This window comes from Triturus cristatus, chromosome 3_2 (genome assembly GCF_964204655.1).
Source record: "Triturus cristatus chromosome 3_2, aTriCri1.1, whole genome shotgun sequence".
Taxonomy (NCBI): domain Eukaryota; kingdom Metazoa; phylum Chordata; class Amphibia; order Caudata; family Salamandridae; genus Triturus; species Triturus cristatus.
In genome coordinates, this window is record NC_140584.1 from 408,745,703 (window position 1) to 408,760,661 (window position 14,959).

General features: G+C 44.8%; 1 protein-coding gene across 2 annotated transcripts in view; it reads right to left on the reverse strand.

Moving 5' to 3' along the window:
* Nucleotides 1-267: 267 nt before the first annotated feature.
* The window catches only part of TEKT2 (tektin 2), a 28,630-nt gene continuing 13,938 nt past the window's right edge, over nucleotides 268-14,959 (reverse strand). For both annotated transcript variants that reach the window (XM_085647970.1, XM_085647971.1), the window contains exons 7-10: nucleotides 13,777-13,884; nucleotides 11,822-11,965; nucleotides 1,487-1,566; nucleotides 268-628 (exon numbers count right to left, since the gene is read on the reverse strand). In XM_085647970.1, the coding sequence (XP_085504096.1) occupies nucleotides 415-628; nucleotides 1,487-1,566; nucleotides 11,822-11,965; nucleotides 13,777-13,884 (546 nt within the window). In that variant the 3' untranslated portion in view covers nucleotides 268-414. The remainder of the gene's footprint in view (nucleotides 629-1,486; nucleotides 1,567-11,821; nucleotides 11,966-13,776; nucleotides 13,885-14,959) is intronic.

Below are 14,959 nucleotides of genomic sequence, written 5' to 3' on the forward strand. Positions count from 1 at the left end.
GGCCCATAGATTCTGATTGCTTCAAGAAAATTAGTGTGGTTTCCCAGATTTGCGAGTGAAGCGCTGTCACTGCCATCTAGTTATGAATTAAGGAAAGATAATTCGGGGACAGATAAAACTAAAGTGGTAGAGGGAGTTGGGTCCACCCCTCAGTAGTCTGAGACCGTCATCTGTTGGAAGGATGTTCGTGAAATGAGAAGCTTAAAGCATGTGAAGACCAAAGTGAGTGAGAAATTCTGATAAAGCAATATGACTGTGCAATTCACATAAAGATATAGTACTTTATTCATTCATTTAATACATTGTGCTTAAGTGTTGTGTTTAGAAGGCAGGAGGAGAGGGGGATTTTTATATTTATACCTGTATAACTGGTGGTAGCCCTTACATGGGTAATAATGAACTCACTGCCACTGGTTAGGCTAGTTCTAACTGTCGAACCTTCAGGGGAGACAAGCAGCGGTTTGTGGTGCGGTTGAAGGTGTCAACGGTTGGCATGTACTTCTCGGCGGGGACAGTCAGTTTCTTCCTGATGTCCAGGCACTTGTTGTCCTGCAGCAGAGTGTTCTCCTTGATGCGTATGTCCTCTTGGATTCGGGCCAGGTGCTTGTACAGAGCATCCAGTGCATCCCTGGGGGAAAAACACATGAGGGTGAACATTTTGGCACTGAACCAATCTATTGCCAAACAGATGATACAACAATGATATGGACACCTGGGCATATGAGAGAGTCTAGAAGCTAAATGGAAGGTAACTCCATTCAGGTTCATTACTGTAGGGCAAGCAGCCTTTTAATCATGCTGACCGAATTAAATGTGGGATTGTGTTCACATTTGAAGGATACGAGTGTGGCACTAAAAATGGAAGTGCTCCAAAAATATCTTCTGAAGCAATATCTGAAAAACAGTTTGAAAATTCTGGGATAATAATATCTTTGGTTTCCGACTTTCCAGTCCTGAAGCTCAGTTCCTTGTCAGTAATTTTAACAACAATATTTTTGTACTGTGCTGTTCTGGGGACATTCAATGCCCTTATGGTGACAAAGATGTGCACAAAGACTTTTTCATACCACAACACATTTGAATGCTACACCTGTGGCAAGTTAATGGACCTGTGTTACAAAATCATACAATTCCATGTACATTGGTATGCATGCCTTTGTGGTGATAGCTGCTATAACATCTGTAGTTAGAATAATGAAAGCTTTTTCACAATACAATACTTTAAGTTCATATATGGTTCAATAAAGGAATTGCAAACAATGGTACAACAATTCTTCTTTTGACAAACACAGCCACAGTTCACCTTCTTGAGAAGGTCAAGAGACCACCGAGTTGCATGCAAAACTGTTCTTTTAATGTTAATAAATAACAGAATAAATAAAGTATTGATTGATCCACACCATAGTTAAAGTCCCTGTGACTTGGAGCTGAGATGCACAAGTCTCACGCCACACTTAAACCATTACAGCTCTTCTCACATACTTACTGTGTCTGTGCCAGTTTCTGCTTCAGGGCAGCAATGATACCTTCCAGCTGGTGGACCTCATCCGTGAGCCCGTACTGGGCCTAGGAGTCACAGAAAGACATGTTACTTGAGTTTAGTCTATTTTAGATAAACCTTTCTTTTCTGAAAAAATAAATTTCCCCCAGTTTCCTCCAGATGCGCTTAGGCTTGATGCGGCACCATGTGCCAAACCATGTAAACTTCCCAGACTTTTAGAAAGGTGAGGAGAGGAAAAGAAAGTAAGGACACTAAAAGCAGCCCCGTGTGTATTTTAAGGACAACGGGGAAGAGACGGCACTTAATATAAAACACAAAAAATTAAAAGCAGGGCTCTAATGTTTTTCATAGGAGCCTACAGCCAGCTAAATTACTCTTGTAATTCTGAACTTATATAGACTCTTTCAAAGAGCACCTACCTCTTTCTACACCCTACACCCTTGAACAACCCTGAGCCATCCTTTCCAAACACAGGCAAGACAAACACATCAATTTAATTCATTCTACCTATGGAAACACAACTACCTCTTCAAGATCTATAATTTCACACTTGACCTACATACAGTCGATTGTATCTCCCATCACTTACATGCAGTCCACTGTATAAAACCCACTTGCAAACACCTAATGGTATCACACCTTATATGAAGAGAGCTCATGGTATCACATCCATGGTGCAAAAGGAATAACAGTGCTCAATGTTTGGTGTGTGGTGAACCCTCAGCTAAAGTCTGGAGATCCCTCTCCTAAAGTGTGGCCAGCCCACTTTTAAAGTACCTTCAGAAGAGGATGGAGATAAGCTGCCTAGGGATGGGTTTGCTTCACCTAAGAAGGCCCTACTTTTCTAAATGGCCTGTGGGAGGATCTTGATTACATTTGTGGGTAGGTTGCTGGCAACAGTTTTTATTATTGCCTCTTTGGTGGTAATGTTTAGGGGCCCTGGAAGACAGAGAATCTCAAAAGAGCTTCACAAGCAACATTTCGGTCTTCAGAACCCTTCTGTAAAAAGATTTAAACTGGGAACAACTCAAATGGGGTGGCCAAAGCAGGAGCTTAAGAGAGAAATAAAGTGGCAGAGCTACCTGTCTGTGTCTCTCTTTTTAAGTGCAGGAACTCGTTTTTGTGTAGTCCTAGCAAAGTGTAAGTATGCCCTATAACTCTGCATACCCTTCGAAGTGCAAGCACTTCCTGTCAATGTTACTTCCTTTAAAGTGCAGATACTTCCTGTCATGTTGTGTTTACTTTGCAATGTAGGAACTCTTTGCTACTATGTGCTCTCTTTTAACTACATACACTTGTTGCATGTTTCTGCTTCATTTGATTTCCAGGTGTTCTATATTAGTATGCAATGTAATGTGTAGATAATACGAGTTTACACTTTGCTTCATTTGAATTGTTAGCACTTTGTTCAATCAAAGCACAGGCACTTCCTGTCAGCATGGCTGTCCAGTAAAATGCCAAACCTCTCAATGTATGCTTCTGCTGAAGTTGAAGAACAGGTCCTGCCTGGGAGTGTGTGCCTCACTCAATATGAAGATACTTTCGGGCAGTGTGTGCTTCCATCAGTATGAAGATACTGCCTTTAGTGTGTGCTTCCATCAGTATGAAGATACTCCCTGTCAGTGCATGCTTCTGTCAAAGCGTAAGCATTTACTGTTAACGGAAATGTCCATTTAAGTGCAGTCTCCCTGTTAGTGTGTTGTTCCATCAAAGTGCATGTTCTCCCAGCAGTGCGTACTTCCAGTGAAGATCAAGAACTCCATGCCAGTGCATGATTCCACTTAATTGTAGATATCCCATGTTGCTCTGTTCTTCCATCGAAGTGTCAGCATAAGCTTTGGTTAAAGTGCATGTACCTTATGACAGCATGCATTTTTTTGGTTGTGCCACTGAAATGATTTGAGCCGTTCTGAGAAGAGTGGTGCAGCAGCTATTGCATGTTTGTGTATGCATTGAGATCCAGTGAGTTCTATGCACAGCATGGCCAAGAAGTTGCTAAGTTGTCACTGCACAAGATACCCACACTTGCCACTTCAAGGTGGCAATTGGTCGAAATGAGTGGGAAATTAATTCCATCAGTATTATTACCACTGTCGTTTTCCACTACTTTTTACATTTGTTTTCAGAGTTCACCTACTTTAAAACACGTTTTTTTTTACAATTGTGCTTTACAACATATGTATATAATATTTAACTTTTATTCCCCATAGCTTCAGGTGACCAGTTCACGGAATTATGTTCCACCTTGTAGACTGATTATTCAAGGTAGTGAACATCATTGGTCCCCTTTCATAAGGATGTTAACTTACAATGTGCATTACACAGGTATGTGGTTGGTCCATAGAGCTGGACTCAAAATGTACCCCAACAACTCGGTAATTTCACCACTTAAAAATGCATGAACGTGCTAAACTGTCATATATGGCAAGTGGGCATTTTTAGTAACTCCTGAGCAGACGAGGTTAAATCTGGCATGCAGTGAGGAGAAAATCTCATTGCAGAAGCACCGATATTTTAACCTGAACTTGCAATATTGTAGAGTTATTTTATAAGCTTTGAGGTCCTCAGAAGTAGGGACAAGTTCGAACCTTATGAACGATCAGTTAGTTCTAAAAAGATTTACAATGAACGGAGGTTCAAACTCAGGACCACAATCTATGGTCTCAGGCAGGAGAGTTTTATGATGTTTAGTTTAACCACACAGCAATCAATAAAGGCACATGTTAAATGTAAAAGACCCACCTGTGAATCACAGAACGAAATTCAACACCAATTTATAAACATAGATTCTATTTTTATGATTTTTTTAGTCAGGATGAGCAACATCCACCAGAGGGTTAAGAAGATGCAGATGTTTAAAGAAAACTTAAATCTCAGTTTAGCCACAAAGAAGCATTGGTAACTGTAAACTTCTGAAAAGTTTGTAAGAGCTGAGTTTGACGAATCTGGCCCAGCTTGGGTGACCAGTAAAGAGTATTTGCAGTTATCTGGCCACCAAAGCCTTTTCCAGTCCAGTTCCAAACTTTACAGCACAATACCTATAGACTTCAATCGAGTGGTCCTAATGCTTCGGATGCAGCAGATCGAAGATGAGGTGCAGTGCAGTCAACGGGGGTGCATTTGCAATTATTCCTCAGTCCACGGGTCAGGTGGGATGACTTTAGCCACAGAGGTCGGAGTCTCGCCATGTCTTCTTTGAGACAGAAGAAGACCAGCGGCAGCTGGGCCACAAGTCTCTGTCCACAGCGGTCCCAGTGATATACCTTGGTGGAGGCTGGTGTCTCTCTTGGGCAACCAATCTGGACTCAGATGACACTCTTGGGTCTGGCTGAATCGGGTGCAACTTTTGGCAGTTGAGGATCGGTCTCATCGGGCATCCAGCGGCAGTCAATAGTGATGCCTTCAAAGTCGCTACTGACTAACTGATTAGGGCTACTTCAGCTTAGTTGGCCCTGGTGCTGGCTCCAGGGGTCAGCTGACAGACTCTTGGAGTCACTTCTTTGGTCCGGGACTGGGAACATCTTTTCCCCAAGCCAGGAGCCACAGGCACATCCCTCTCTGTGCAAATCCAAGGTGCGGCAGGTGCAGTCCAGCAGACGGTGCAGCCTCTCTGCCAAATCCAGGGGTCCGCAGGGCAGTCCTTTCTCCAATTCCGGCATGATATGAGGTTCAGGGTGCCAGGGGCGCCATATATTTATGCCCAGAAAGTACCTTGGAGGGATGATGCAGTCACTAGCTAATTGGCTACCAAGTCCCCTCCCTCTGGGTGACGACTTTACGCCTATGTGCGGCATCTAGCAATCCCAAAGTGCACTATTCTGCCCACTCTCAAGATGTCTGAAGCCTTCTTTGGATGTTATGAGTTTGGTATCTCTCCCTAGAGGTGTGGCTACCTGTGGACTACACACCCCTGGATAACCGGTTTGGGTGCTGGTCTCCCCTGTGTGCTCCTGCCGCCAGCCTGTCTACCCAAACAAAGGGTATCCCCTCACGAGTTTAATCGCTATTTGCCCACCAAAGTCAGCTTCACAGTTGAAGCTCACCTTTTGGGCTAACACCCCGAGTGGCTTCCTGCAAAGTGGAGGTAACACCTCACCCTGTAGCAGGCTGCTATTGTTCCTAAGCCTGGGAGTCATTCACACTACTCCCCAGGAGGGCAGAAAGCTTTCTGGTGGCCAGTGACCATGTGAGGCCACTGTACAAACTGTGTCAAGAGTGGCAACTTTCTAAAAGTTGCATTTCTATAATAGTGACACTTAAATTCGACTTGGGCATCATGTCGGGCTTAATGCTACAATTAATTTGAGACCTTACAGTGCTCATCTCATTAGTCCCATTCGGAAGTTAGTCGGGCTGAGTGGTCAGGCAGTAACTCTGGGTTAGCCAATGGGGCTGTAACTCTCCCACAGCAAACAACAATTTGGACGTGTTGCTGTTAGGACATATATATAAAATACATGTCCTGCTTAATAATATACAGCTCCCTGACTTAGTGCTATATAGGCCTTCCTTTGGGGAGGCTTACATATAATGATAAGGGGAGTGGGGGTTTTGCCATTGGTTTGAATGGCAAAGGTTGAGCTAGCAGTGTTACCACTGCACATTCCGGTATGCAGAGGCAGGCAGGGAGCCATTTCGTACTTTGTGACACACAGGGTGGAACAATCAGTGCTGCAGCTCTGTGTGGACATTCTGCCTTACATGCCCTTGGTACCATATACTAGAGACTTATAAGTAAGTCAGCCTCTGCCAATTGAGGTAGCCAATGGGACATATACTTTGTAATGAGTTAGAACACTGGCACTGAGGTGTGGTTATCAGGTCTCAGTGCACTCTCACAGTCACAACAACCAGCAGCATTAGTCCAGAAATGTTGGGTGAACATGCAAAAACAGACATTTCCTTACAGTAGAAAGTTTGCACCTTCTTGAACATTGCTTTGAAAATTCTAGAATAGTAGTGCACTTTCAATTTTTCCTTGGGGCGGTTTGTTATTTTCAAAAGTACTCCCAGAGATTTTTGTTGAACTTGAGAAATGTCAAGCAGCGAAAAAACTGTTGATCGTGCATCTCTGCTATGATAGGTGCAGCTATCATGTGGCCCAGTTGAGTCGTTTCCATGCTCTGGATTATGTTTTCGCAATTATTTTAGATTTGGCTGGTGGAGAGGGTAGGTGGAGTTTAACATGAAGTATAGCACCACCAAGTCCAGGTCATGTGATATTTGCTGGTAACCATGAGTAGGTTCTTAAAGGGCAACATTGCATCCAGGGTACGCCCTGCTGTGGGTAGAGAGCGTGCATGTTACCACTTGAACTATATTCAATGGTTCCATGTTGGATAGCACTCATTTAGAACTGGACAATTCAGGCTTGCTGAACCAGGTATTAATATCCCCTCTGTATGCAGAGTTTGTGTGATATTTTAACATTACCTTGGAGATAAAGTCTATGAAGAAGTCAGGACATACTGCATTGTCATAGGCAGGTCTGCAGATATGTGTAGATCGAGTGACATAAAGATGTGAAAGATGGTGTATGTGAACAGATGACAGATCTACATTCTTGAGTGGTTTAAAATTGATTTTGTAGACGGGGTGCTTTTGTGGGCAATGGCTGTTCCTATTCCAATCTTCTTTATGGTATGATTTCTCATGAGGTTTTGAAGCCTGCAGCCGCGGCTGTAGGTAGGTTTGGTCCTGAGCTATCACTTAATCAAGTTTTGGTGATGAAAAGCAAGTCACCAACAGAAGATCATGGATGTAATGGGGTTCTTGTTCAGAAACTCTGCATTAATGAGCAGAACCTCATTGTATAAAGGAGGTTTTAGAGGGAGAGGTGATTAGTTGGGTTTAAAGGGGAGTTGGGATACAGCCTTTCTCTGAATCAAGAGGGTAATGAAGGACATCACAGAATGAATTGGAAGGATGACTGCTTGAGGGGGGAAAAGCTAGGAGCAGTAAGGAGAAAGAAAAGGTCAAATGAGAGGTGGAAATGATGGGTGTGGGTTTCAAACGAGGTCTGAAATGTTTCAGAGGCATGAGTAACAGATGGAAAAAAGTGAATCATAAACCTGAAAACTGAATTTACATGTGAGAATAAAGAGAATGGTGGGAGAATGGGTAGAAGGTGATGCAGCAAAGGCTAGGGATCAGAGAGGAGTCGGAAGGTGAGCAGTCAGTGTGGGAGGGGTAAGATTGTGTAGTAGCAAGCAGTAGGCATGCAGAGGGTTAGGAGTCATAGGAGGATATGAAGGGACAGCAAAAATAAAGGTATTTCAAAAGAAAGTGTGTTGTAGTAGTAGTAGTAGTAGAAGAGGGAGATGAGGAGTGGGTGACAGGCAAACATTTGGGTAATGAGTGGTGGGAGTCGTGGGGGGCAGGATTTGAAGGAAAAAGGCAGGGTACTGGGGTAGGTACAAAAAAGTCAATCATTCAACTGGTGTAGTAGGTGGAAGGACTGGGATACTTTTATCCGGATGTTGACATGATTTGCAATTGTTGACTTTGGGATGTTAGATCAAGTTGAACAAAAGTTTGCTGCCAATACCTACAGAGAGGTTTCTGGCTGACTTATTGAGAAGAGGTTAGAATTGGGTCAAGATATGTAGTCTTTGGCCCAAGTCCTCTAAATCTAGTCCTAAAATATCATAAATCTTGCCAGAAAAAGATATCAAACTCCTGAAATATTGCATACCTAATTCAAAAGTGCTGCCAATTAAAAATATGTATATTCCCAAAATACTGTCAATTCAACCTTTCATGCACCTCTTCAACAAAAAACAAACTTCCCTCAGATACCCTGGTCTTTCATTTTAGAGGAACAGGACTGTCCAAACTTCATTGCCATAGTTACCCATTCATCAGTGTTGGACTTGGCCCTTCTGGCAGGTTCACCCCTGAAACTTTTTGCTTTTTAACTGTGACTTGTGTTAGTGATTTTTGGTTGCTGCGCACTTTACCACTGTGTCCCAGGGTAAAGTGCGTGCGTGTAGTGAGGTTGGCCTGCCCTCCCATAGGAATGCATGGAGGAATGCATGTGTCCCTAGTAGTTCCTGATGCGTGGGGAGTACAGGTGCGAGTTTGGTATGTACGGATTCGTGTGATAAAATGCTGTTGGACTTGGCCCTTCTGGCAGGTTCACCCCTGAAACTTTTTGCTTTTTAACTGTGACTTGTGTTAGTGATTTTTGGTTTCTGCGCACTTTATCACTGTGTCCCAGGGTAAAGTGCGTGCGTGTAGTGAGGTTGGCCTGCCCTCCCATAGGAATGCATTGAGGAATGCATGTGTCCCTAGTAGTTCCTGATGCGTGGGGAGTGCAGGTGCGTGTTTGGTATGTACGGACTCGTGTGATAAAATGCTGCGCGATGATGTGTGCGGCGTGCATGTATCTAGTGTGGAAGTGCCACTTCTAGAAGTGGGCACTTCTGTGTGCAGTGTGAAATGAATGCCTTATCTGGGGATTGGCTGGCTGAGGTCAGATGACAGGCTAGGGAATCCCCAGAGTCAGGAGGAGTCACCCAGTGGTGAATAGGGAGATCAGCAGCTATATGGGTGGGAGGAGTACACCTGGGTCCTGAATAGGGCTGGGCTTTCCCCACACAATGCTGGCTCCGCCCCCTGTGGTGCGACTGATGACCCTGGCCTGTGCTGTGAATAGGGAGAGGGTCTGAGCAAAACAAAGTGCTCAGGAACCAGTTGTATCTGGTTCGCCCCTTCCCTGCACCCTTGAGACAAAGGGATTTGGTGTATAAAAGAGGGGCTGTGACCCCATGGAAATGTTCTTGTTCTGACTTGAATCTGCCAGGGGCATGCTGCTGCTGGGGCCAAGGGGAAGGCTTGCCTCCCTGGGCCCTGCCCAGCCCCTGGATGCCTGATGGACTTCAGGGACTTTTGCTTCTAGCGCCTGGTTCTCCCTTGGATCCTGACAGAGGGGGGCTTGCTGCTGGTGGGGCCCAGGAAGGACCGCCATGGGGGCCACCTCCCTGCTGGAGGGCCCTGTGTGCTGGCCCCTGGGCCCTGCTTTGCCCCCTGGATGCCTTCAGGACCTTTTGGACCTTTTTCTGGCCCTTTAAGCCTTCTAGCGCCTGGGAGCGCTGAAATCGGGCTCCTGACGGAGCACTGGAGCTCTGCAGCAGGCTGCTGCCTATTGCCTGAGGGAATCCCCACTGGAGGGATTCCCCCGTCATGGCTGCCAAGCGGGAGCCCACCCTGCATTATATTTTAATTTGCGGGTGCCACCCAGCTTTATATTCCTTTGAGGGTGCCCACCCCGCTGTGACGTTGTTTCATCTAGCGGGAGCCTACTCCGCTTTATGGTGATTGTGATCGGCGGGTGCCCACCCCGCATGTTTGTGTAGTTAGATAGTGGGTGCCTACCCCACATGGCCGCCTTTTAATTATATTTCAATACGGGTGCCCACCCCGCGTTCTATGATAAGAAAGTGCCGCCGTAACATTTCACCGCCGCTGGCCGAGGTCCGCAGCATCACTGGTGAGTCCCGCTGGGATTGGCCCCCGCTGCCAGAGATTCCCTACACGTCATAAAGGGGCCGCGCTGGGATTGGTTCCAGCCGCCCGAGAGTCCCGCCGCGTCATCGGGATACGGCGTCCCCATTGGTCCCGCCTGCTCGAGGCCCGGAGCGTCATTGTTATGCTCCGCTGTGATTGGGCCGGTCGCAGGGGCTGCCCCACGCTTCTACAACGAGCGGAGAACTGCACCGGAGGCCGAAGATCACCGCCGTCTTGAGAGCCCGGTAAGTGTGGGCCTCTCCGTTGTGTGGTGCCGGGAAGGCACCGAGTCGGAGCGGCCCCGTCTGATAGCGGGCCGCTCCGAGGCTAGGCAGGTGTGCTTTCGAGCCCATGGGGCTCCAACGATGGGGCACAATTGTTTTGAGAGGCCCAACGAGGCGGGCCGGGTCATTCTTGAGCCCCAGATGGCTCCAACAGGGACACATTGTTTAGAGCCCTAGCATGGCTCCGACGTCGGGGGCATTATTTTCTCTGAGCCCACGAGGCTCCAACGTTATAAGGGGGCATGTTTTGTTTCTCAGAGCCTCTGTGGCTCCCACGCTATGGGGACATGTTGTCTTAGAGCCTAGGTGGCTCCAACATTTTGACATTGGTTCCAGGGCCATTGAGAGCCCAGGCCCCTAGTTGCCTTCCACAGCTGCGCAGCACTTAGTGCCAGCTGCAGCGTTTAGGCCCTGTGCTTGTCCCCAGCTGCCCAGCAAGTAGTGGGCAGCTGCTACGTTTAGGTTCTGGCGCAACCTGGACTCTGATGTGATTTTGGTGCCAGGAAATGTACTGTGTATAGTATGTTTGGCGCACCCGGTGTCTTGTACATCTAAATGTGGTTAGTTCTGCCTAGGAGGTTGTTTTACCTGTTTAGGTGGATGTTAGGGAGATTGTACTTCCCTGTGCGATGTGCGCCCCTAGTATAGTTATACTTAGGTGGTTAGGTCTAATGCGTTAGACTAATGAGAATTGCATAATGTGATTTATGCCCCTGTGATGGATGCAGGATAGGTTTTATACCTGATGCTAGTGTGATGACGCTGAGGTCATTATTGCGCCAGTAGTTACTGGTTGTGCTCTACAGTTACTTTGTGTTATGTTCTACTTTTACTATTGGTGATTTGTGCTAAGTTCTAAAAGTGCTAATTCCCGACAGTGGTCCATGTGGCCCTGTCCCCTGTACATATAATCCCTTGTAAATTCTGCCCGTGCCTGTTGGCACATTGTAAAGTGTGTGTTTTTATCTAATGTGTTTTGGTATAATACAAAGGCTATGTTTATATAATACCTTGTGTGGAGTTTCCTTTGTGGTGGGCCTTGGGTGTTGTTGCTGGGTGCGCGCGCAAACGCTTTACACATTGCCTCCGGGATAAGCCTGACTGCTCGTGCCAAGCTACCAAGGGGGTGAGCAGGGGTTATCTTTGGCGTTTAACTTCCTTGCCCTGACTAGAGTGGTGGTTTCTGCCTGGCTTTGGCGCAAGCCCTAGCCAACCAGAAATCCCATTTCTAACAATCAGCAACCCTGTAGGTTCCATGTGCACCTAGATATGGCAGACTTGACGTCCCAATAAACAGGAAGCATGCTGGTCTATGCACTTGGCTTGTACCATTGTTTTAGCCTATTGTCAGTGTGACCTGGAGCAAGCAAATATTTTCTGTAGTATGTGCTGTTCATATATGACAAGAGTATTGTCCTGTGAAGTATAGTGAGAACATACAACTGACCCTTAATTATCCATATTCCCCAATACCTCGATGGATTTAGACACCATAGAAGGTAGACAGATACTGAGGATTGTAATATACCTTGTCCCTGCATAGATCTACATTTGGTCGGTAGGTGCGGGTCTCAAGACGGGTGTGAGCCAACTTCAGAGGGCCACGCTTCAGCCGCAGGTCTTCCTCGAGGCGTCTAATGTCTTCCTCCATCTCTGCAATCTCTTCTTTGGTCTGAATTGAAGCGAAAGACAGAAGAAATGTTTGTTATTAGGTACCCAGAAGTAATAGAATTATCAATCTATTTCCAGAAGTCAGCCAACCCTAACTCTGAGTTCCTGGCAATGCTCCATCAGTTTGCAGTTTCAGGTAATATAGCCTTTCTGGTCACAATTTAGCAGCAATGAAAAAGTCACTACTGATCTTTAATCAATTGCTAGCCAGCATAGCATCATCAGAATTCTGTTCTCCCCCAATGGTGACACTGCACTAATTGCTTCTCCCACTATAGTGGCTATTTCTCAGTTGTGCAGAAACCCTCACTCCCTTAACAGTCACATCAATATCCTGTTGTCCTCATCTGCACAAAAGCTTCTCTTTTCGGCTGCATGGTTATAGACCTCTATCCTTATTGTTTTGAACAAGTGTCCCTCTCAAATGAGATATCATAATCCCTCTCTCCCAAACTGTAGCATCATAATCACTTTCAAATCTATTTAAGATTGTAGTTCCTCACCGGATTCCCTTCCTCAATGATGCCTCTCTTTCATGGTGGTAACATTGTATCATTATGTGATTAAATATCTACTAAACACTGGTCTGTAATGACACCCAGGGGCCCAGGGTATATGACTACAGTAAGGGGGTTTGCATTCTGCCGCACATGAGTCACAGCAGTGTTTCTTGGACGATAAGAATAGGAACAGAATCACTGGAGGCTGGCTTGCAGGACGATCGTGAGGTGGCGGGGGGTCCAATGCAACCTCCATTACTAAGCTATGCAATAGATTCTATTTCAGGGATGTATTGAGATGTTTACGCAAGAAGTCTTGGGGGGCGGTCTTGGTGGATTATATAAAATGCTCAGAATTCAGAGAAACAATGAGCACAGAAGCTAATAATCTGCATGTAAGGCACAGAAGATGAAACATGAGATAAATGCATGGAAACAGCCAGAGCTTTCACTGGTGTAACAAAAAGAAAGTTTAATTGCACACTTTGTTCCTAACAAAGGAGACATGCATTGGTTTCAAATTTAATGATGTCAATTTTTAAGTAGATCTTTCACAATGAACATTTTAATAAAACATATAGAAATATACTAGGTTTTCCAAACAGGGTGTCCTCATTTATTACACATCTATAGCTCTGGGAAAAGAGATCTTCCAGAAGATATACTATTTATGCACAAAATGTGATATATGCATGTATTGTGTTTTCTCTGTTCTAGTTTATTTGAATAATCCTTTTCCCCCTAAGGTGTATGTATGAATTGGACTTTGAAAAGCACAAACCTAGCTAGTTAGCTTCAGAGTGCGCTATACCTTTCCCAGGTTTTGTTTTGAAATGTTTCGAGGTTTTCTTTACTCTACAAACTCACATGTCACTTACCTTTTTTGAGGCACATGGATACTAAGTGAACTGCAGTGAGATATATTGTTTGGTTAAATATCAAAGACTGGGATTAGAACCCAATCTCCAGGCCCCAAAGCCAGTAAATTGTTTGTGACTGGGCTATGTGCTATAAAACTGGAAGAAGACACAAAAATGTTCTGAGTGACCCAAAAGCCTACCTTTCTCATCTATGTGTTCAACAGTGTTGCTTGGATCTTAGTGGTGCATAGTTAGGAGCTGGAAAGGGCTCAGTGTCTCCCCCCTCCATACACCCCCAACTCTGAACAGAAAGTACCTATTTTTGCTTAAAAGAGATGGATTGCAGAGATTCAAATCTCTTTACATAATGAAATAAAAGTAGCTAAAAAGGCTCGGCAATTGTAGTGGCAATGAGTGGGTGTGCAGATTTAAGATTCTGGTCAATAACTTACATTCTTCTCCTGCCATTTCAGTTCATCATAAGCTTTTTCAGTCTCCCGAATCCGCTTCCGGAAGGCAAATTCAGTGGCATCCCGCTGTGCCTCCAACTCATTGTTAGTCTATATGGAGGAAACAATAAGTTTAATTGTGTAAGTCCAAGGTATCTAGCTCAAACCATTCAACATATATTCCAGACAACAGCTTTAGGGCTAGGTTTCTAAACTGCTACAGATTTCTGTCTATGCCTTTTTTGGCAAAATGTTTCTCATATGAAGCAATAAGCCACTGTTGTGACATGAGAGGCCAGCATTATATTATCTACAGAGCAGTCCACAGATTTTAAAACTAGAATATAAGAATGTGTCACTGGGTCCAGTAGATAGAAGACCAAGTATCAAAATCTGAAGGTATCCCTTGGGGTTTCACAGCTTACCTAAAAATATAGACTTGATATAGCTGGTTTTCAGGAAATAAAAAGCCAAAGCATAGCTGAATCAATGTGGGATAGAAGTTAAATTATCCAATTTCCTGCTGATTCAAATGCAATCTCACATTTCATGCCCGTATTGGCCCGATCTCCAAAACAAGCAACAGTCACCTGTGCCTTGTTCAAAACATTTCCCATTTTACTACCACTAAACTAAGAATTTCAACCATGAAGACAATCATCCTGTCCTGTCTGGACTAGGACAATGCCCTCTATGCCTTGCTCTATTGACAGACCATTAAAAACGTAGGACTAGGACCTTTAAAACAAATTGTGGCTAGTACTTGTTCCTCTTCCAGCGAGCCTTGAAATGTCTTCCTTAGCTTCTGATAGCAGCTTGCACAAATTCAAAATACTCGGTATCACACAACTGAAGCCTTATATCAGATCTCACTTTCAGTTCTACTACCCACGCAGGGCCTTCAGGTCCAGTCAGCTGAATCTGCTTGTAACGTCCTACTCAGAAAAACTAAAATTGGGGTAAGATGGGTCACCATTCTCAGTCCAATGCTCTTGAAAACTCTTCTGCAAGCATCAAAGCTCCTTCTGAAAGACTTTGTAGATCCCATTTATTGAAACTACCCCTCCTGACTGTGTCAACATGATATATTTCACCTTCTGACCTAGCAGCCCGCCATTTCTCTGCCTTAGTTCAAGATAAAAACTCTAATATAACTCATGGTTTCAAATAAACAGATTATTTGGGT